The sequence below is a fragment of the Protopterus annectens genome, chromosome 15.part0, assembly GCF_019279795.1.
Source record: "Protopterus annectens isolate FY-2018-M chromosome 15.part0, PAN1.0, whole genome shotgun sequence".
NCBI classification, from domain to species: Eukaryota; Metazoa; Chordata; order Ceratodontiformes; family Protopteridae; genus Protopterus; species Protopterus annectens.
In genome coordinates this window covers 213,446,900-213,469,220 of record NC_056749.1, presented here as the reverse complement: position 1 = coordinate 213,469,220, position 22,321 = coordinate 213,446,900, and the positions used below count along the sequence as shown (strand labels likewise).

The 22,321-nt window shown below is 42.5% G+C and overlaps 1 protein-coding gene across 1 annotated transcript in view; it reads right to left on the bottom strand.

Annotated features, from left to right (window-relative positions):
* MTMR8 (myotubularin related protein 8) overlaps positions 1-22,321 on the bottom strand; it is a 1,273,681-nt gene that overhangs the window by 390,996 nt on the left and 860,364 nt on the right. The window contains 1 exon segment of the mRNA XM_044057715.1: positions 3,822-4,022. Within this exon segment, the coding sequence (XP_043913650.1) occupies positions 3,822-4,022 (201 nt within the window).

Here is a 22,321-nt window from a genome sequence, read left to right as displayed (position 1 = left end):
TTGCAGTGTATTAAAGTATTCTAGAGCAAAGGTTTTGAAAGTCAAAGGAAGGCTGCATGATAAAAAGAGCTTGACTAGTTGGGGCAAAGGTGGACCTAGCATGGTAAATAATGTTGATGGGTTAGGTCCAAAAAATTATTACATCCAATATGTACACAGGTGACTGGTTATCAAAGTAGGCACCGACAAAGTTGCAATTATATTCATAGCCTCTGAATGCATGAAGGTTAGCTAGAAGACTTCTGGCACTTTTGACAAATTCATGTCCCTGGTCTTTGATATCCTCTTAATGAGAATTACATTTTCTGTAGCTATACTTGAACTAGAAGATTTTCATTTTCTAATAAGTTGTTCGGCTGCTTTCTTTGAAGATTTCCTTGATTTTACATGGCAGACTTGTGCTCTCTTATCTAGGTTAGATAACAGAAGTTCAGAGTAATAAAAAAATGCAATCACTGTGGCAAAAAAGGGTAGTATCCTATCCACAAAATTTGCTCAGTGGGTCTCCTTCTAGTACCTAATGGACCTTTTCTTTCCTCCTTCAGGGTTACTGTCAGGCCCATTTACTCCTTGAATGGGGAAAACCCCTTATGATTATGTTCATTTCCCTTGGAGGCGTGAGTTAGGGAGTAGGCCAGTCTACCAATCATATAGACCCCCTACACGACACATTCCTTGTCAGGGGCTGCAACTTCGACGATCCAGCCACAAATGCCTATCCCCTGTCAATGCAGAGCAAAACCACATGGCTAATACAGCTGCCACCAGAGACATAGTTACCTAGACTGCCAGCCCTGCCAGAGGTTAGTCTGTGCACCAATGTCTGTGACTATAGTTGTATTGGGCAGAAACATGCATGCCCAAATTGCCCTTCGTAAGGCAGGCAGGTTGACACTGGATGTCACTCTCCCCTGGCTGGTTCCTTCAACCCTCTGTGCAGATAATCAACCAGGGTCATACTCAGAATACTCAGAGCTTTATCTTTCTGCCATGGAGCCTATTCCAATTTTCCTGACAATCTTTTGAAGAAATGTCTGAAAAGTCTAAGCCTACTATGCAGAAGAATTTTTTATGCTAATCTGGCTCCATGACACAGTTGGGGAAAAAAGACCTGAACAGGACCCCGATGACCAGAGTTCAACTAGCAGCTTACATCTTGGAATAGCCGGGGAAGGGAGGGTGGAAGTTAGCAGCTGATTCTGTCGATCCCAATACACTGGAAGAATAGGTGGCTTCTGGTTTGCCAACTACTGCCATGCAAGTAAAAGCTTGCTAGGCACCAAAATAAACAGGCCCAGAGATATTGAGCTGACAGCACTTAAACCAGTGATCAAAGTCCTCATAAGTATGTGGGTGTAGGAATGCACAATGCCCAATTGAGAACTGGGTGTTTTTATCAGCCATCAAGAATCTGGACATAGGAACCCAACAGAAATACCCTCACAGTCAGGATGCTAGATGATCCGCAAACCACCTCCATAGCTGTCTGGATGATGGGTTCCCACTGGGCAACTCTCTCCAGCACACTTTCTTGTCAATATTCAGTTTGGTAGAACACATGGACACAAGACCAATAGAGGAAACAGACTGTTGGGCAAGTATGTAGGACAAAAGTAAACTGAACCAAAACTTCTGTTATACTGATGTTGGAAACTGTAGTACTGAGCATGGCAAGAAGAAACCTAAGAATCCACTAAAGCTGGTTATAAAGGACTGCCTTGTGCACCAAGAATTCTAAGCAGAAATCAGGATCTCAAGTGTATATTCCAGCAGTGTCCCACTACCAACTGTCTGTGAAATCATAGGTTTTAATTCTTCTACCATGCCGGACACATCAACTGACCAATGTCTTTAATTAAGCAAATACAAAGTTAGAAGCAAAACAAAATTGACTTCTGCTCCAGGTTTCAGAAAATAAATTCATATACTTACCATAACAGGTTAATGTTCTCTTCTGTCCTCCTCAATCTGTGTGTTATCTGATCTGACTAGAATCTGACCCTAGCACCTTTAAAATCTTCCATCCTGGAGCTCCACTTTCTCTAGTCTTAACTCTTTGGTCTAACAGACTCTCCTCTGAGTTTGCCCCATCCACAAACAGTGACAATTTGGAGAGGAGATGGAGGGAGGGATGGCTTAGAAGGACAGAAGAGGACTTCTAACTCCACCCTGGCAAGGCCACAACTCCTCCTCCAAAAATCAGACAGTATGGTAGACTCTATCCCCACAGAGTATAATTTCTACTTTATACAATCAATATTACCTCTCAAGACTAATGCATCTGCCCCCCCCACCCCTCTCCAATCAAAACCACCCACAGCTCTTCAATTTTAGTCCAGTACCCATTTCACTAATAATGACGTTGCTCCTTAAACTTAAAGCTACCTCCATAACAACAAATACCAGACTAACTAAAAATGACCGCAGAAGTCCTAGCCTTCCCTGCACATCCCATCACCGTAGAACAAATCCTACATCATACAACTGCACAAAGGTGTCACCATCTACAGACTTTAATAAGTACAGACCAATAGCGATTCCCCCCTCTCCAAAATATTAGAGAAATGCATCCATATACAGCTGATGCAATACCTAACCTCATAGAACTACCTGTCAGAAACAGAACATGGCTTTAGGCACCAGCACCGCACTACTACTGCTCTACTACATTTTACCAATGTAATAAACCAACATAGAAACAATGGTCTGTTTGTGTCCACCATGTTCTTAGACTTGTAAAAGACATATGGTACTGTCTCACACCAGCAACTTACTCATTCAACTCTCCTCAAAAGGACTTTCACGAATCTCCTCATCATGGTTACTTAGTTACCTTTTTGGAAGGCAACAAGCCATTAAATGGCAACAAACCTACTCATCCTTTCAACCATTTACTAAAGGTGTCCCACAGGGCTTTATCCTGGGTCCTCCCCTATTTAATATATTTATTAATGACCTCCATACCTCCACTCGCCATGCTAGTTTAGTTCAGTATACAGATGACTAAATGTTAATATGTGCAGCCTCAACAATATATAAGCTCCAGGACATTACCCAAAAATCTTTCTCCTCTGTAGAAAACTGGCTCAAAGAATCAAACCTCCCACTCAACCCCAAGAAAACTAAGTTAATGCTTTTTACCTCAAAAAATTGCCAAAATCAAAAGCAATCTTTCACCATAAAGTTACCAAATAATACTGTCACTGAAACAACTGTAACTCACAGTAAACTTCTATGCGTTATAATAGATATATTGGACAGATCTGGAGTGCTTTTGCAAGGAAGAGTGTGCAAATATTGCCAAGTCAAGATGTACCATGCCGATAGACTCTTACCCAAGAAGGCAGAATGTTGTAATTAAATCAAAAACTGCTTTAAAAGTATTAGTTTAAGGGTGTGCACACTTATGCAACCACCTTATTGTACATTTTTTTATGTTTTATATTTTCCCCTAACAGGTTTGTTTTTCAATTGAATTGTACAGGTTATAGGTCACATTAAGGGTGGAAAAATTTGAAATGATTTGTGTGATCTCATTTTTTTATATCACAAAAACCTGGCATTTTAAAAGGGGTGTGTGCACTTTTTATATCCACCGTGTGCATGTGTGTCTGTCATATATATATATATATATATATATATATATATATATATATATACACACACATATACATATATATATATACATACATATATATGTTGCACATTGTTCTAATACTAATTTTAGTTCAACACAGATTTACTGCATTACAACAGCTATTCTTCTGTATCATACAATATAAAGAGCAAAAATATAAAGATTAGTTTTAATAAAAACTCACTTAATTTCCTCTCGTTCTTTTTGACAGTTACCAATAAAGTTTCCAAACTGACAGGAAAAGATATGGTCATGGATTTCTAGCAAGAACTTCTCACTGAACTCAAATACACAGGGAAACTGTTCCATCAGCTGCCAAACACAGTCCACAAACTGAGTAAAGATTGGTGACATTTCCTTGGGGTCTCCTTCCAGATGTCCACATCTTCAAAACAGACAAAAAACAACCACTGATACTATTAATAACAATTCCGCAATCAGTTTGGGGTATCATGCACAGTTATTATACAATATGAGTAATAAAAGAAACAGAATGCATGCAGCTGACATTTATCTAAATATTATGTAAATCATTTAAAAAAAGCAAAAAGTCCCACTCCTACATCAAAGAGCAAGTACAACAAAGTGGAAGTTCAAGACTACACAGACACTAAATATTAAAATATGATTTCAACAAAACAATGAATTCCAAAGCCAACTATTACATCTTTTAAAGCATTTCTGCAAGGGGGCTGTGCCCTGAGGTCTTCCATGTGGAAGTCTCTGTTCCACACCTGAGCTACTTATATAGACCAATTCAAACACCTCTCTACTTTGAAGTAATGGTAATACTCCTTGATACCACAATCTGACACTACAAATTTGTTCACATTTTCAATTCCACAATCCAGAGAACTGCAGTTATGATTTTCCAACCTTCAACAGACACCAATATAAAATTAATTAGCTAGTATGCATTTCAATATACTAATACTGACCTACCCTCCATGCCAATGGGCAGGACTGCATGTATAAAAGTTAAATATTATTATTATTATTTATGTCATTTAGTATTGTTCACGCTGTTATGCAAAACTGAATGGCATGATCATACATGCATATATTGCTAAGCAACTGTCCACTCGGACTCCATATCATGACAGGAAAAGTTAATTTCAGGCCAGATAACTTGACTAGTTGGCAAATTAGTGAATGAATGAATGAAGAAAGTACAGTTTTGTACCTACCATAAATGTAGATGTTCGAGGATTCCATTGCTGCAGTCCTTACTATTGGGTATAGTCCGCATCCAGTCGGCCCGAATACCAGAGTATAAGGCTGACGTCGGTCAGGGCGCATTAGACTGACGTCAGTACGTCAGGGTACTAATGCGCATGACCGGCGTCATATCCTCAGTCTTTTCTTGCCCCAGATGTCAGAAGACCCTAAAAAGACAAGGCCCAAAATACCTGCACCAAAACATGAACAATATATACAAAAATAGAAGCAGGTAAACTCACCTACACAACCACCCCTAAACACAGAGGGGAAGGAGGGAGGGTAAATTGGACTGCAGCAATGGAATCCTCGAACATCTACATTTATGGTAGGTACAAAACTGTACTATGTTCTTCGGTTTCCATTGCTGCAGTCCTTACTATTGGGTAGAATCCCAAAGCAGAGGTAAGGGAGGCTGGCAAATCATAAAGAAGCAGGAGCTGACAACATGCCTTGCAAAACAGCTGTGGCAAAACCAGCCCTAGACTTAGAGTAGATAGGAAGGTGATAATGCTTAGAGAAAGTATGCACTGAACTCCAAGTAGCTGCTTCCAAAATATCCTTAGTTGCCACCCCCCGTAGAAATGCTGTTGAAGTGGCAGTAGCCCTAGTGGAATGAGGCCTAATCCCAGCTGGAACCTCCTTGCCATGATGGGAATAACAAAATGCAATGCAAAAGCCAATCCACCTAGAAATAGTTTGTTTTGACACAGGCTTGCCCTGCGAACTCAAAGCAAAAGAAACAAACAACTGCTGAGACTGCCTAAAATCCTTAGTCCTGCTTAAGTAATAACGCAATTGCCTGTGTACATCTAAAGTATGCAAAATCTTTTCCCCTTTATTTTGGGGGTCTGCATAAAAGTAGGCAAATGAATAGTTTGGTTTAAAGCCACACTAGAAACCACCTTAGGCATAAAGGAAGGATTAGTACGTAATGATACCCTATCCTTATGGAAAATCAAAAGGGCTCGACTGCCATAAGGGCCTGCAACTCAGACACCCTTCTTGCAGAAGTAATAGCCAACAAAAAGCAGTCTTCCATGACAAATATTTCAATTCAGCAGTAGCCGCAGGCTCAAAAGGTTGTAGAGTAAGTTTTTCCAACACAAAATTGAGATCCCAAGCAGGAGTAGGAGCTCTACGTGGGGTCTTATATTTTTGCCCCTCTAAGAAACTGCTTGAACAAAGGATGCGAAAACAATGGTGGGTCACAATCATAGTGAGCTGAGATTGCTGCAGCATGAATCTTAATGGAAGAGAAGGACAGACCCTTGTCCAGTAACTCAGTAAGATATTGAAGAGCCATACTCAAATTAGGCTCAGAAATCTCCAAATTCTTTGCTTTACTCCAAAATAAAAATCTCTTCCATTTTGCTGCGTACACTTTCCTTGTACTAGGTCTTCTAGCTTCCCTAATCACATTTAAAACTTGTTGAGGAAGTTGAGACCTGCTGTGTTTCAACACAGAATATGCCAGGCTGTCAGATGAAGAGAGTGAAGCTTGACATTGAGCAGATGACCGTCCTGCTGGGAAAACAGATGTGGAATCAAAGGTTAAGGCCATGGAGGCTTCTTTACCAGACTCCGTAGTAGAGGGTACCAGTGTTGCCAAGGCCAATCTGGAGCTATCAAAATCATCCTTGGCCTGTCCTGTCTGACCTTTAACAGTACCTTTGGAAGAAGAGGCAGAGGTGGAAAGGCATACACATGAAGGTTTGTCCAACTGAAAGACAGAGCATCCACTTTCCAAGCTGTGTGATGAAACCCCTTTGTGCAAAACTGTGGCAGCTGGTGGTTTAGTGGAGAAGCGAACAGATCTATGTCTGGAGTTCCCCATGACACTGTCAATTTCTGAAATACATGAAGATCCAGTTTCCACTTGTGGGGATCCATGATTTGTCTGCTTAACACATCTGCTAAGGAGTTCTGTGCTCCTGGCAGAAACCTTGCCTGAAGAGTTAGGTGCAAGCGTAGCGCAGTCTCCCATAAAATCATCGCTTGCCTGCATAGAGGATAAGAATGTGTTCCCCCTTGTTTGTTGAAGTACCACATGACAGTTGTGTTGTCTGTTAGAATCAACACCTGCCCTGGAAGAAGTAACTCCTTGAAAGCCAGCAATGCGAACTGGACTGCTAACATCTCCTTCATGTTGATATGTAGATGCTGTAGTCTGGCAGGCCACTTGTCTTGTATCCACTTTCCATTTAGATGAGCTCCCAAGCAATGTCTGAGGCATCTGTCGGTAAAATCTGACTCGCCTCTGGCCGGGTCACAGAGAGTCCCTTGTTTAGGTGACATTCCTGAGCCCACCACAAAAATTCTCTTTGAAGGCAAGGTATTTGAATGACAGTGTCTAAATCCTGGCAGTGCTGTGTCCATACATTTTTGAGATACCATTGTAACTTCCTCATATGCAGTTTGGCATTGGGAAGCACCAGAATACAAGATGCCATGAACCCTAATGCTTGAAGGACTGTCTCTGCAGTCAGCACGGACTGATGAGATAGTTGATGGAAGTAAAGTGATAGACTCTTTTGTTTGTCCGGGGTTAAAAAGGCCATCTGGGCTGCTGTATTCAGTCTCACACCCAGAAAGCACATGTCTTGAGAGGGTACTAGACTGGACTTTATTTCGCTCACAGAATACCCTAGGCATCTTAGCACTGCTATAAGATATTCCAGATGCTGTAGAAGGTCTTCCTTTTCTTGAGCCAGAATCAGGCAGTTGCCTAAATAAGGATAGATTTGAAGTCCTTGTAGCCTGAAGTAAGCTATCACTGGAGCCAGAACCTTTGTGAATACTCTGGGCAGTAGATAAGCCAAAGGGCAATGCAGAGAACTGATAATGAGAATTTCCAGCTCGAAACCGCAGATACTTCCTGTAACTTAGCCTGATAGGCACATGAAGGTAAGCTTCCTTGAGAACTAAAGTTACCATCCAGTGATCTTTGCCCAGCAGGGGTAAAAGCTGTTGTAACGCCAACATTTTGAACTTGGGAATGTCCAGATAAGTGTTGAGGAGAGATAAATCCAAAAGCAGTCTCCACGTGTTCCCCTTTTCGGTACTAGGAACATGCGAGAATAAAATCCTAGGCCCCTTTCTGATACAGGGACTGGCTGAATGATGTCCAACACCCATCTGTCTTGAGTAATTAAATCCCAATTTTCTTTGAAAAGAGACAGTCGTCCTTCCAAAGGAGCTGCCAGACGAGAATCTACTGGCAGCTGAAAAGGCAGGTCATTGGGTCTGTTTACGAAAGGACTGACCCCTGCCCTCACCAGAAGTCTGAGCAGGTGAACTCCCTGTTCTAGGCCTAAAAGAACCTTGAGCCCTGCCCCTACCACGCCTAGACCTACCCCTAGACTGGGAATCATAAGCAGGATATGTCCACCCCTTAGCAGGCCAATTTCTACTAAACTTCGTGGCTGTACCTGCAAAAATCTTTAACAGTTTGCATAGACTTAGCTTTGTCCTCCATTTTCTTTAAAACTGCTTCCACAGGTGAACCAAACAACACATCAGACTGTAAAGGAGCATCCAAAATCCGTGTCTTAACATGCTCAGCCAAATTTTGATCCCTCAACCAGGCATGCCTGCGAAGAACAGAACTAGTGGCAGCCACCCTCGAGGAGGCCTGCACAGCATCAAAACCACATTGCAAAGAATGCTTGCCCACTTGTTCAGACACATAAACTAAATCCAGCAAGTCTTTACAATCAATACCTTCCGCCAAAGCATCCACCTTAGATTTCAATTGTGAAAGGAGATAATTTTGATATTTCAGCATGTGAAACTGACAATTCAACGCCTCATGGCTAGAGTGGAAGAAGTATACACTTTCTTACCCCACCTATCTAACGCCCTTGCCTCTTTGTCAGTGGGAACAGGATTTTTAACCACAGAGGCCTTAACACCTTTAGGCCCCTGAGAAACAGTTTCTGGGTCCGCCCTAGGACTCTTAAACAAATACTTATGAGCTTCGGGCACCCTATAGTACCTATCAGGTTTAACAGGAGCAGGAGGCAAAGAATCAGGGTTCAGGGAAGCCTCTGCAAAAACATCTTCCACCACATTCAACACAGGAGGTATAGCTAAGGGCCTATGCTGGGGTAAAACAAGAATTCCCTAAGTCTCTTCCTGGAATCAGAGTAATCCTGGCCTTCCCATTTAAAGTGCTCCCTCATGGAATGCAGAGTCTCTGAAAAGAAAAATCCTCAGGAGGAGAAGCCAAGGAGTGGCATCATCCACATCAGAATCAGAATAATGAGGATACTCCTGCAAATCTTCCGCAGAAGACTCAGAAGCCCCTGAACCCTGTTCAAAACTGTCAAACTCTGGTTCCACTCTAGGCCTCTTATCAGGAGGGCCCATAGAACCTCTAATCATAGTAATCAAATCTTCTGCCATTTTAAGCATATGTTTCTTAGGTACAGAACCCGAAGGCTAGGAGAAGCCCCTACTGAAGCTGAAGTTGGCCTACCTCTAAAAGAAGTTTTGGCAACAGAAGGAGAGGCTCTAACTACTTTGGGAAGAGAGGGAAGAATAGTTACCTGAGAAGCCCCCTCAGCCTGGCCTGCCTCCTGAGAGGGTACATCCTGTAAAAGTAAAGTTTCTGCCTGAGACTCCATAGAAACTCCTGGCAAAACCTCTGGCTCCACTGAGCCATCTAAAGAACCGACGTCCGGGACTGCCGGTTCATCAACCCTAGGCTTCGCTGTTTTGTCCTTGCGCTTCTTGGACGAAGCGGGCGTCGGAGCATCCGACGGCATTTTATAATTGCAACGCTTCCCAAACACTAATCTGGCACAGTCTAACCTCCTCTTAATAGAGCCGTTGTTAAACCTAAGACAAGAGCGGCAACCAACAACGTCGTGCTCAGGCCCTAAACAAGGTATACACAATGTATGGTAATCCCTATGAGGTATTTGTTTCCCACAAGAAATACAGTTATTCACTTTTTCTGACATCCGTTAAATACTGAGGCAAGAAAAAACAAAATGTTCCCAACGGGTACTTAGCCAACTCTGATTCGGTCTGAAACTCCGGTTTCGGAAATATTTCAGAACGCCAACCTGCACTCGCAAAACTGCTTCTGCATCGGACCACGCGGCAAAAAAGACTGAGGATATGACGCCGGTCATGCGCATTAGTACCCTGACGTACTGACGTCAGTCTAATGCGCCCTGACCGACGTCAGCCTTATACTCTGGTATTCGGGCCGACTGGATGCGGACTATACCCAATAGTAAGGACTGCAGCAATGGAAAACGAAGAACATCTAAAATAAGTAACTGCAGCACAAGAACTGCAATATTCTCAAGGAAAAGACAATAAAACTGATGCTAGATGTTTTGGTGTAGACAAAACACTAGCAACCCAGTTTCAAAAGAAACTCAAAAATGCAAGATGAAACAGGACAGAAAATGAAGGCTGGATTTGCTGTCTCCGTGAAAGTAAAATACTCTCCTACTGCATTAGCACTGGTTACCCAATTGTAACTGGGCCATGAGATGGAAATGGCATGCCTATGTGCAAAGTTAGTGATGCATACATGTTACAACAAGGTCAGCACTGCATTCTTCATGCAAAGGCTAGGCAGGGGGACAGCTAGGCATTAAAGAAAATACTGGGGTCAGTCATAACTTAGGGCCAACCGAAACCTGACTCTTGCCCTCACTGCTAAGTGAGGTTGAGAAAAAGAGTAGTTTACAGTTAAAGATTACAAGAAATAACACTGTTCTCTCAGAAAACATTCAGTCTACAGAAAAAGGCATCATTTTTCCAAAAGAAAAGTTTGAAAAAAAAGGCAAGGGACAGTTGAAATAGAAGAAATCAGAATTGAACTTGGAAGGATTGAAGAACATTATTGTAAGAAAAAGGAGGAGAAAGACCGAAGTTGACATGGCTAGGTGAATGAGAATGCATGCCTGCAAATGAAATAAGCAATATAGAAAGAGTAGGACTGACAAAATTAAAAGTGTTGATCATTCATTTGTAACAATTGATAGAGCAGCTATTACTGAATTAGAAGATAAAGATTATTCAGATCTGGTCAGAAATAATATAGTTGTAAAAAGAAATTGAAATTATTACAGGAACTGATACATTTGCTGAAAAGATAATGAACATCAAATTGTGTTATGCTTGTTGGGAGTAAAACACAGGATGACAAAGACTTTAGAACACCTTAATGTAAGGAAGCATGGAGCTATTTTTATTCATGTTGGTACAAATAATCTGCAATTCCCACTGTTAGTAGGGAATTTACAACTCTGTTAGACAGCATAACTTGTACAGGTGTTAGAACATATTTTTCATAAACCACATACAGAAAGGAGTTCAGGTCACCATGAATGAAAATATTTTTGGGGTAAATACCTACATAAGAAATGGAAAAGTGTAGAGCATGAAAGACTAATTTTGGGCACATGTTTAGACAGGATTGTGTGCCAGTGTTAAGACAAGGGAGATAAGTGGACAAACACAAGACAGGATTTTTTGCCAGGTTGAAAACAAGCAGTACACAGATAATAACATTTCATGTATCTCTGATGGTTGTTGATGCTAGAAGAACTAGTAAAGTCTTTTTAATTGGAATATTTGCTATGTTCTCATAAGATAGATGTTACTGTTTGTGAAACATGGCTAAACAACTGGAAATGTTACTGTAAAAAGACAAAAATCAGGTGAAGGTGTTATAAATGGGATTAAAAATTGTTATGAGACCTTTGATTACTGCATGTTTAGTGATAACACCAATACTACAGATTGTACAACTGTGACAAAGACCACCCTGTTAAAGTACTGGTGACTTAAAGGAATCCCATATGTTTCTTGACTGCAACAGTAAGAATATTAGTGTTTGGGAACTTAAATTTAATAGGAACAAAATTGAATATGGATTCAAAAATATTAGTAAGGAAATTATTTACAACTTATGTTCGGGAACAATTGCTTCAGACTGTAAAAAGGCCTGCCAGGGAACGACCATACTAGACATTGTTTGTGTTCCTAAGGAAATGAAAGTACTTCATGTCAAGTATTACCACCATTGATGTACAGCAATCATGGGGTTGTAAATGCTGAATTGTTGCTAGATAATTCTATCAAACTGAAATCTACAACAGATTATATGGAAGTAAAGCAGTTACAATGTGAAACTAATTGGAGTGATGTCTTCAGTGGAAAAACTTTTGAGAGAGAAACTAAATGAAAAAAAAAATAAAAAAAATGTTTATCAGGATCTAGGCACACAACATCAGGAGGATATATTTCCATAACAAGATACTTGATTAAGTTGACAAATAACTATAAGAAATGGAAAAGTTGAACTATAGCTTTGAAAACTGAAATAAACAAGTTGGATAGACAAATTAAAGTGCGAGACAAGACCAAGAAACTTTTGAAGAACAAAAGATACTCAATATAACAGGAAAACATTTTATAGATGTACAAGAAGCTCTACAGAGGAGGAATGAAGGTCAGCAGGACTAAAACAGAATATATGTGTGTGAATGAGACGGAGGATAGAGGAATAATGGTGAGGATGCAAGGAGTAGAGGTGGTGAAGGTGGATGAGTTATACTAAGAGTAATGGTGAGTGTGGAACAGAGGTGAAGAAGAGAGTACAGGCATGATGGAGTGGGTGGAGAAGAGTGTCAGGAGTGATTTGTGACAGACGAGTTCCAGTAAGAGTAAAAGGGAAGGTCTACAAGAGGGTAGTGAGACCAGCTGTTATATGGGTTGGAGACAGTGCCACTGACAAAAAGGCAGGAGTTAGAGCTGGATGTGGCAGAGTTAAAGATATTAAGATTTGCACTGGGTGTGACTAGGGTGGACAGGATTAGGAATAAGTATATTAGAGGGTCAACCCAGGTTGGAAGGTTTGGAGACAAAACCAGAGAGGCAAGATTACGTTGGTTTGGACATGTGCTGAGGAGGGATGCTGAGTATATTGGGAAAAAGATGCTAAGGATAAAGCTACCAGGTAACAGGAAAAGAGGAAGGCCTAAGATAAGGTTTATGGATGTGCTGAGAGAGGACACGCAGGTGGTTGGTGTGACAGAACAAGATGCAGAGGACAGGAAGAAATGGAAACAGATGATCCACTGTGGCGACCCCTAATGGGAACAGCCAAAAGAAGATGATGATAAGATGTGGAAGGAGTAAAGACATACAAATTAATAAACTGTGTGTAGATTCTAAAATGTATCCTCAGATACAACAGATTATACAGTTACAAATCTAATGCACAGCAGTTTGGCTCCACAAAGGGGGTGATAAATTGTCCTAGTACCATCCATGTAACCTCAAATGGTGCTATGCTTGCCAACAGCAAAAATACAGGGTGTGAGAAAAGTCTCAGAATGCCTTAAAATTAAGGAAGCATGGAGCTGCTTTTATTCATGCTGGTACAAATGGTCTCATCTGCAAGGACTGTCTGACTGTTGATAGGTAGTTTACAGCCCTCTTAGCATAGACAGTACAGGTGGATACAGTTTTGCACAGATCACAAAGAAACGAGAGTCAGGTCACCATGAATGAAATTACATTTGCAAACTGGACCCAAACAAAACACAGAAGGAGACGGAATATGTAATAACCTAAGAAAACTTTGGCATTGAGTTACAGCACCGTTATATCAGTTATTCACCAAGTCATTTAAATATGGGGTAATTCCTCAAGATTGGACATGCACTTGTTAAACCTATATTTGAAGGAAAGGGGAGTAGGACAAACACAGAGTAATACAGACCCTTAAGTTTACTTTCATGTTGTGGAAAAAAATAATGGAAAGAAAGTTGTTTTGGATAAATTGCCAGAGCTGGAAAGGTTGAGACTTGAAACCATGTCTATTGGCCGTTTTGGGCCAATTTCTAGCTCTTTCAAGTCCCCCTGTATAAAACCCGCTTTGGCGAGGTTTTTGCGCTTGTTACTACTCAGCCAAGCTCCTTTTGGTCCGGCAGAGTGGTGCTAGCAGCAGAGAGGCCAAAAGAGCGACTGCTAACCAGATAAAAGTGTTTTTTTCCTGCTACTATCTGGGCGACTGTCCGATCTAGCTAAACTGCAAGTATTTCTGCTTCTTGAACTGTTTTAAACTGTTTAAAGTTGTTTTTGCACCTGCACTTTTAAAGTTTGTCCTGTTTGTTGCATTTACCTGTTGAGGCTACACACTCAAGTGCGCTAGCCTGTGTTAAATATTTATTGCATTTTCCTGCTGTTTGTTGCAAAATAAATAAATAAATAAATAAATAAATAAATAAATTATCCTCATTTCCCATCTTTCCTAACCTAGAGCAGTCCAAATACAGGCTTTGCTGTATTCTGGACTTTTGGAAAGTTCCTGTGTTGCCATTTCCTTTCTTGGATTAAGGGAGGCTTCTTTGTTCACCAGTGGCAGTGGGGAGCTTAGAGCAGCCTATCTATCCCTGCAGGAGTGTTCCCAGCACAAGAATCTGGTAGTCTATTGGCCATTTTGGGCCAATTTCTAGCTCTTTCAAATCCCCCTGTATAAAACCCGCTTTGGCGAGGTTTTTGCGCTTGCTACTACTCAGCCAAGCTCCTCGTGGTCCTGCAGAGTGGTGCTAGCAGCAGAGAGGCTAAAAGAGCGACTGCTAATCTGATAAAAGTGTTTTTTCCTGCTACTACCTGGGCAACTGTCCGATCTAGCTAAACTGCAAATATTTCTGCTTCTTGAACTGTTTTAAACTGTCTAAAGTTGTTTTTGCACCTGCACTTTTAAAGTTTGTCCTGTTTGTTGCATTTACTTGTTGAGGCTACACACTCATGCGCTAGCCTGTGTTACATATTTATTGCAATTTCCTGCCGTTTGTTGCAAAAAAGAAAAAAAAAAAAAGTTATCCTCGTTTCCCATCTTTCCTGACCTAGAGTAGTCCAAATACAGGCTTTGCTGTATTCTGGACTTTTGGAAAGTTCCTGTGTTGCCATTTACTTTCTTGCATAGAGGGAGGCTTCTTTGTTCACCAGTGGCAGTGGGGAGCTTGGAGCAGCCTATCTGTCCCTGGAGGAGTGTTCCCAGCGCAGGAATCTGGTAGTCTGTTGGCTGTTTTGGGCCAAATTCTAGCTCTTTCAAGTCCGCCTGTATAAAACCCGCTGTAGCGTGGCTTTGCATGATTTTGTGCATAGCGTGGCATCGAGCAGCGCCACTTATTTGGGTTTGAGCTTTGGAACTGATCTAGTTCTCATAATAAACACCCTATTCCTACGCTAAAGCCTAGCACTTGTTCACTAAAGCAATTATATAAGTCAGCACTAAAAAATTAAAAGCACTACACCCTCACAAACTCCCCTTGAGTAACTTGTTCCCCACTGGCCCTTTTTTTCAATTATAAAGGAATTCCCAATACTATTCTAGCATGTCCAAAGGTCACTTATCAATCTCCTCTCCAGTCCAGCTGGTGAACCTGGGAATCTTGAGGCAATGTTACAACTGCCTAATGTACACAGACAACCCTCTCCTCCTCCAAAACAAATTCCAACACATGTGAGAGATGCAACCATATAGCCAAACTGGAGGCTAAGCTCTCTCAACTCAGTACTGGCGTAACCAGTCAGGAGGAGAAGGAAACCACACTCACTACAATTCCAGTCTCACATAGACCTACCACAACAGCAAACCAAACACAAACACACAAAAACATACTTGGAGGCTCTAAATAAAAATCTGCCTAAGCAACAGAGACCTCCAAAGCAGACACCCAAGCAACCGCTACCCCAAAACAAAACACATGCAACACATAGCTCACAAAGCCAGTGTGCCGAACAGTCACAGCCCTTAAGGCTAAACAACACACCTGATACACTTGTAATAGGTGACTATCATCAGGCACACTGACGTACTTTTCACCAGGCTGAACAAGGAGGAGGTCATGGTGAGCTGCCTATCGGGCGCTAGGATCCGCCACATAACACAAGCACTCAGATCACTCCACGGCAAGTACAAATATGACTCAGTCATTGTCCATGCTGGTGTGAATGACCTGAGACATTACCTCCCTGGACTACACGAAAAGAGACATAGAGGAGCTCTCTGAGCATGTAGCCCAGGCCGGTATGACCCTGACCTTGAGTAGCATCTTACCCTCACCAAGAATGACGCCACAGTATGAAGACAAGATTATCAATTTCAACAATTGGCTTAAGTATTGGTGTCATTCAAAGGGGATTCAATGCCTGTCAGCTTGGGATGACATGCTCGACAAGCCACGATGCTTCGCTAGGGACGGCTTGCACCTGTCACCCCTGGGCTTTCAGATATTGGCAAAGGCTCTTGCTACCCCCATAGTGCCTTTTTTAGGCAAGGCTCAAAAGACAAACCCACCTCCATAGGTATCACAAGGGATAAGAAACTAAGAGTAATGCTACTCAACGCCAGAAGTCTAAACCTCAAGATGCACGCACTCGAAACTCTCCTTAGCATGGAGAACATAGATATCTGTGCAGTAACAGAAACCTGTTTCAAGGCTCTCGAGAGCACTACCAGGTTATACCTCATACCATGCTTTTCGGCCCCAAAACTTGGACCAAACCACAAAAGGAGGGGGAGTATCAATATTCGTCAAAGATACCCACACCTCCAGGTTGGTGGCACAGCACGAAGCATCAGAGACTATCCGTGTGCAACTAACAGTGGGTAAAACTGCCTTCCAGTTTATAGCCTGCTACAGACCACCCTCCCAAACCCAGGAAAGTACAGTTTTGTACCTACCATAAATGTAGATGTTCGAAGATCCACATTGCTGCAGTCCTAACACTTGGGTAGTCCGCTGTCCCAGTCGGCCCGAATACCAAAGTATAAGGCTGACGTCGGTCAAGGCGCATTAGTCTGACGTCAGGACGTCAGGGTACAAATGCGCATGACCGACGTCATATCCTCAGTCTTTTCTTGCCCCAGATGTCAGAAGACCCTAAAAAGATAAGGCCAAAACCAAAAAACACCAAACACTCCTGTACCAAATATATATACAATATATACAATTTACAAAAGTACAACCCCACCCACACAACCACCCCTAAACACAGAGGGAAGGAGGGAGGGTAATTGACTGCAGCAATGTGGATCTTCGAACATCTACATTTATGGTAGGTACAAAACTGTACTATGTTCTTCATACCACATTGCTGCAGTCCTAACACTTGGGTAGAATCCCAAAGCAGAGGTAAGGGAGGCTGGCAAATCATAAAGAAGCTGGAGCTGTCAACATGCCATGCAAAATAGCCGTGGCAAAACCAGCCCTAGATTTAGAGTAGAGAGGAAGGTGGTAATGCTTAGAGAAAGTATGCACTGAACTCCAAGTAGCTGCCTCCAAAATATCCTTAGTTGCCACCCCCCTTAGAAATGCTGTTGAAGTGGCAGTAGCCCTAGTGGAATGAGGCCTAATCCCAGCTGGAATCTCCTTGCCATGATGGGAATAACAAAATGTAATGCAAAACCCAATCCACTTAGAAATAGTTTGTTTTGACACCAGCTTGCCCTGAGAACTCAAAGCAAAAGAAACAAACAACTGCTGAGACTGCCTAAAATCCTTAGTCCTGCTTAAATAATAACGCAACTGCCTGTGTACATCTAAAGTGTGCAAAATCTTTTCCCCCTTATTTTGGGGATCTGCATAAAATGTAGGCAAATGAATAGTTTGGTTTAAAGCCACACTAGAGACCACCTTAGGCATAAAGGAAGGATTAGTACGTAATGATACCCTATCCTTATGGAAAATCAAAAAAAGGCTCAACCGCCATAAGGGCCTGCAATTCAGAAACCCTTCTTGCAGAAGTAATGGCCAACAAAAAAGCAGTCTTCCATGACAAGTATTTCAATTCAGCAGTAGTCAAGAGGCTCAAAAGGTTGTAGAGTAAGTTTCTCCAACACAAAATTGAGGTCCCAAGCAGGAGAAGGAGCTCTACGTGGGGTCTTATATTCTTTGCCCCTCTAAGAAATTGCTTGAACAAAGGATGAGAAAACAATGGTGGGTCACAATCATAGTGAGCTGAAATTGCTGCAGCATGAATCTTAATGGAAGAGAAAGACAAACCTTTGTCCAATAACTCAGTAAGATATTGAAGAGCCACACTCAAATTAGGCTCAGAAACCTCCAAATCCTTTGCTGCACTCCAAAATAAAAATCTCTTCCATTTTTCTGCGTACACTTTCCTTGTACTAGGTCTTCTGGCTTCCATAATCACATTCAAAACTTGTTGAGGAAGTTGAGACCTGCTGTGGTTCAAAACAGAATATGCCAGGCTGTTAGATGAAGAGAGCGAAGCTTGACATTGAGTAGATGACCGTCCCTCTGAGACAATAGGTGTGGAATCAAAGGTAAAGGCCATGGAGGCTTCCTTACCAGACTCCTCAGTAATGGGTACCAGTGTTGCCGAGGCCAATCTGGAGCTATTAAAATCATCCTTGGCTTGTCTTGTCTGACCTTTAGGAGTACCTTTGGGAGGAGAGGCAGAGGTGGAAAGGCATACACATGAAGATTTTTCCAACTGAAAGAAAGAGCATCCACTTTCCAAGCTGTGTGATGAAACCTTTTCGTGCAAAACTTTGGCAGCTGGTGGTTTAGTGGAGAAGTGAACAGATCTATGTCTGGAGTTCCCCATGACACTCAATTTCCGAAATACATGAAGATCCAGTTTCCACTCGTGGGGATCCATGATTTGCCTGCTTAACACATCTGCTAAGGAGTTCTGTGCTCCCGGCAGAAACCTTGCCTGAAGATTTAGTTGCAAGCTGAGCGCAGTCTCCCACAAAATCATTGCTTGCCTGCATAGAGGATAAGAATGTGTTCCCCCTTGTTTGATGATGTACCACATGACAGTTGTGTTGTCTGTTAGAATCAACACCTGCCCAGGAAGAAGTAACTCCTTGAAAGCCATTAATGCAAACTGGACTGCTAACATCTCCTTCATGTTGATATGTAGATGCTGTAGTCTGGCAGGCCACTTGTCTTGTATCCACTTTCCATTCAGATGAGCTCCCCAAGCTATGTCTGAGGCATCTGTCGTTAGAATCTGACTCGCCTCTGGCCGGGTCACAGAGAGTCCCTTGTTTAGGTGACATTCCTGAGCCCACCACAAAAATTCCTTTTGAATGCAAGGTATTATTTGAATGACAGTGTCCAAATCCTGGCAGTGCTGTGTCCATACATTTTGAGATACCATTGCAGCTTCCTCATATGCAGTTTGGCATTGGGAAGCACCAGAATACAAGATGCCATGAACCCTAAGGCTTGAAGGACTGTCCTTGCAGTCAGCCCGGACTGAAGAGATAGTTGATGGAAGTAAAGGGAAAGATTCTTTTGTTTGTCCGGGGTTAAAAAGGCCATCTGGGTTGCTGTATTCAGTCTCACACCCAGAAAGCACATGTCTTGAGAGGGTACTAGACTGGACTTTATTTCGTTCACAGAATACCCCAGGCATCTTAGCACTGCTATCACATATTCCAAATGCTGAAAAAGGACTTCCTTTTCTTGAGCCAGAATCAGGCAGTCGTCCAAGTAAGGATAGATTTGTATTCCTTTTAGCCTGAAGTAAGCTATCACTGGAGCCAGAACTTTTGTGAATACTCTGGGCGCAGTAGATAAGCCAAAGGGCAATGCAGAGAACTGATAATGTGAATTCCCAGCTCGAAAACGCAGATACTTCCTGCAACTTAGTCTGATAGGCACATGAAGGTAAGCCTCCTTGAGATCTAAAGTTACCATCCAATGATCTTTTCCCAGCAGAGGTAAAAGCTGTTGTAACGTCAACATTTTGAACTTGGGAATGTCCAGATAAGTGTTGAGGATAGATAAATCCAAAATTGGTCTCCACGTGTTCCCCTTTTTTGGTACTAGGAACAGGCAAGAATAAAATCCTAGGCCCCTTTCTGGTACAGGAACCGGCTGAATGGCCCCTATTTGGAGTAACAGAGAAATTTGCTTGTGAGCCTCTTTTCTTTGTAGAGGAGGAATGTCTGGCATGCCTTTGAAAGGAGGCAAGGTATGGAAATAAAACCTGTAACCGTGGTGAATGATATCCAATACCCATCTGTCTTGGGTAATGAAACTCCAATTTTCTTTGAAAAGTGCCAGCCTTCCTCCCAAAGGTGCTGCCAGACGAGAAGGATCTGGCAGCTGAAAAGGCAGGTCATTGGGTCTGTTTACGAAAGGACTGACCCCTGCCCTCACCAGAAGACTGAGCAGGTGAACTCCCTGTTCTAGGCCTAAAAGAACCTTGAGCTCTGCCCCTACCACGTCTAGACCTACCCCTAGACTGGGAATCATAAGAAGGATATGTCCACCCCTTAGTAGGCCAATTTCTACTAAACTTGGAGGCTGAACCTGCAAAAATCTTTAACAGTCTGCATAGACTTAGCCTTGTCCTCCATTTTCTTTAAAACTGCTTCCACAGGCGAACCAAACAACACATCAGATTGTAACGGAGCATCTAAAATCCTTGTCTTAACATGCTCAGCCAAATTCTGATCCCTCAGCCAGGCGTGCCTGCGAAGAACAGAACCAGTGGCAGCCACCCTCAAGAGGCCTGTACAGCATCAAAACCACATTGCAAAGAATGCTTACCCACCTGTTCAGAAACATGAACTAAATCCTGCAACTCTTTACACTCAATACCTTCCGCCAGAGCATCCACCTTAGACTTCAATTGTGAAAGGAGATAATTTTGGTATTGTAACATGTGGAACTGGCAATTCAAAGCCCTCATGGCTAAAGTGGAAGAAGTATACACCTTCTTTCCCCATCTATCCAAAGCCCTTGCCTCTTTATCAGGAGGAACAGGATTTTTAACAACAGAAGCCTTAACACCTTTAGGCCCCTGAGAAACAGTTTCTGGGTCTGCCCTAGGACTCTTAAAAGATACTTATGAGCTTCAGGCACCCTATAATACCTATCCGGTTTAACTGGGGCAGGAGGCAAAGAATCAGGGTTCAGGGAAGCCTCTGCAAAAACATCTTCCACCACATCCAGAACAGGAGGTATAGCCAAAGGCCTATGCTGGGGTAAAAACAAAAATTCCCTAAGCCTTTTCCTGGAATCAGAGAAATCTTGACCTTCCCATTTAAAATGCTCCCTCATGGAATGAAGAGTCTCTGAAAAAGAAAAATCCTCAGGAGGAGAAGCCGAAGGAGTAGAATCATCTACATCAGAATCAGAATAAGGAGGATACTCCTGTAAGTCTTCAGCTGAAGACTCAGAAGCCTCCGAATACTGCTCAAAACTCTCAAGCTCAGGTTCCACTCTAGGCCTCTTATCAGGAGGGGGCATAGAACCTCTAATCATAGTAATCAAATCTTCTGCCATTTTAAGCATATGTTTCTTAGGCAGAGACCCTGAAGAACTAGGAGAAACACCCACTGAAGTTAAACCTGGCCTGCCTCTCGAAGAAGCCTTGGAAACAGAAGGGGAGGGCCTAACCACCTTAGGAAGGGAGGGGAGAACAGCTACCTGAGAAGCCCCCTCAGCCTGGCCTACCACCTGAGAGGACACATCTTGTAACAGTAAAGTCTCTCCCTGAGACTCCAAAGAAACTTCTGGCAGAACCTCCGGCTCCACCGAGCCCTCTAAAGAACCGACGTCCGGGACAGACGGTTCTTCCGACCTAGGCTTTGCTGCTTTGTCCTTGCGCTTTTTAGACGAAGCGGGCGTCGGAGCATCCGACGGCATTTTATAATTACAACGCTTCCCAAAAACTAACCTGGCACAGTCTAATCTTCTCTTTATAGTGCGTTTGTTAAATCTAGCACAAGAGCGACATCCAACAACGTCGTGCTCAGGCCCTAAGCAAGGTATACACAAGGTATGGTAATCCCTATGAGGTATTTGTTTCCCACAAGAAATGCAATTATTCACTTTTTCTGACATCCGGTTAAATACTGAGGCAAAAAAAAAAAAAACAAAATATTCCCCAACGGGGTACTTAGCCAACTTTGATTCGGTCTGAAACTCCGACTTCAGAAAATTTCAGAACGCCAACCTGCACTCGCAATACTGCTTCTGCATCGGACCATGCGGCAAAAAAGACTGAGGATATGACGTCGGTCATGCGCATTTGTACCCTGACGTCCTGACGTCAGACTAATGCGCCTTGACCGACGTCAGCCTTATACTTTGGTATTCGGGCCGACTGGGACAGCGGACTACCCAAGTGTTAGGACTGCAGCAATGTGGTATGAAGAACATCCCCACTCGGCCTTCCTGAGAACACTGGAAAATATGAAGGTCTCTCCAAACACCATTATATTGGGTGACTTCAACTACCCAACCATAGACTGGGAGCATTACTCTAGCTCCAACACCCTAGCCCAAAGGTTCCTAGAATTTATAAACTCAAATGCTATGGAACAATTTGTTACCACTCCCACAAGAGGGGAAAACATACTGGACCTGATCATCACCACCATGGGGACTCTTATGCTCCAGACCAGAAGTGTATCCCTCACTGGTAAGATCA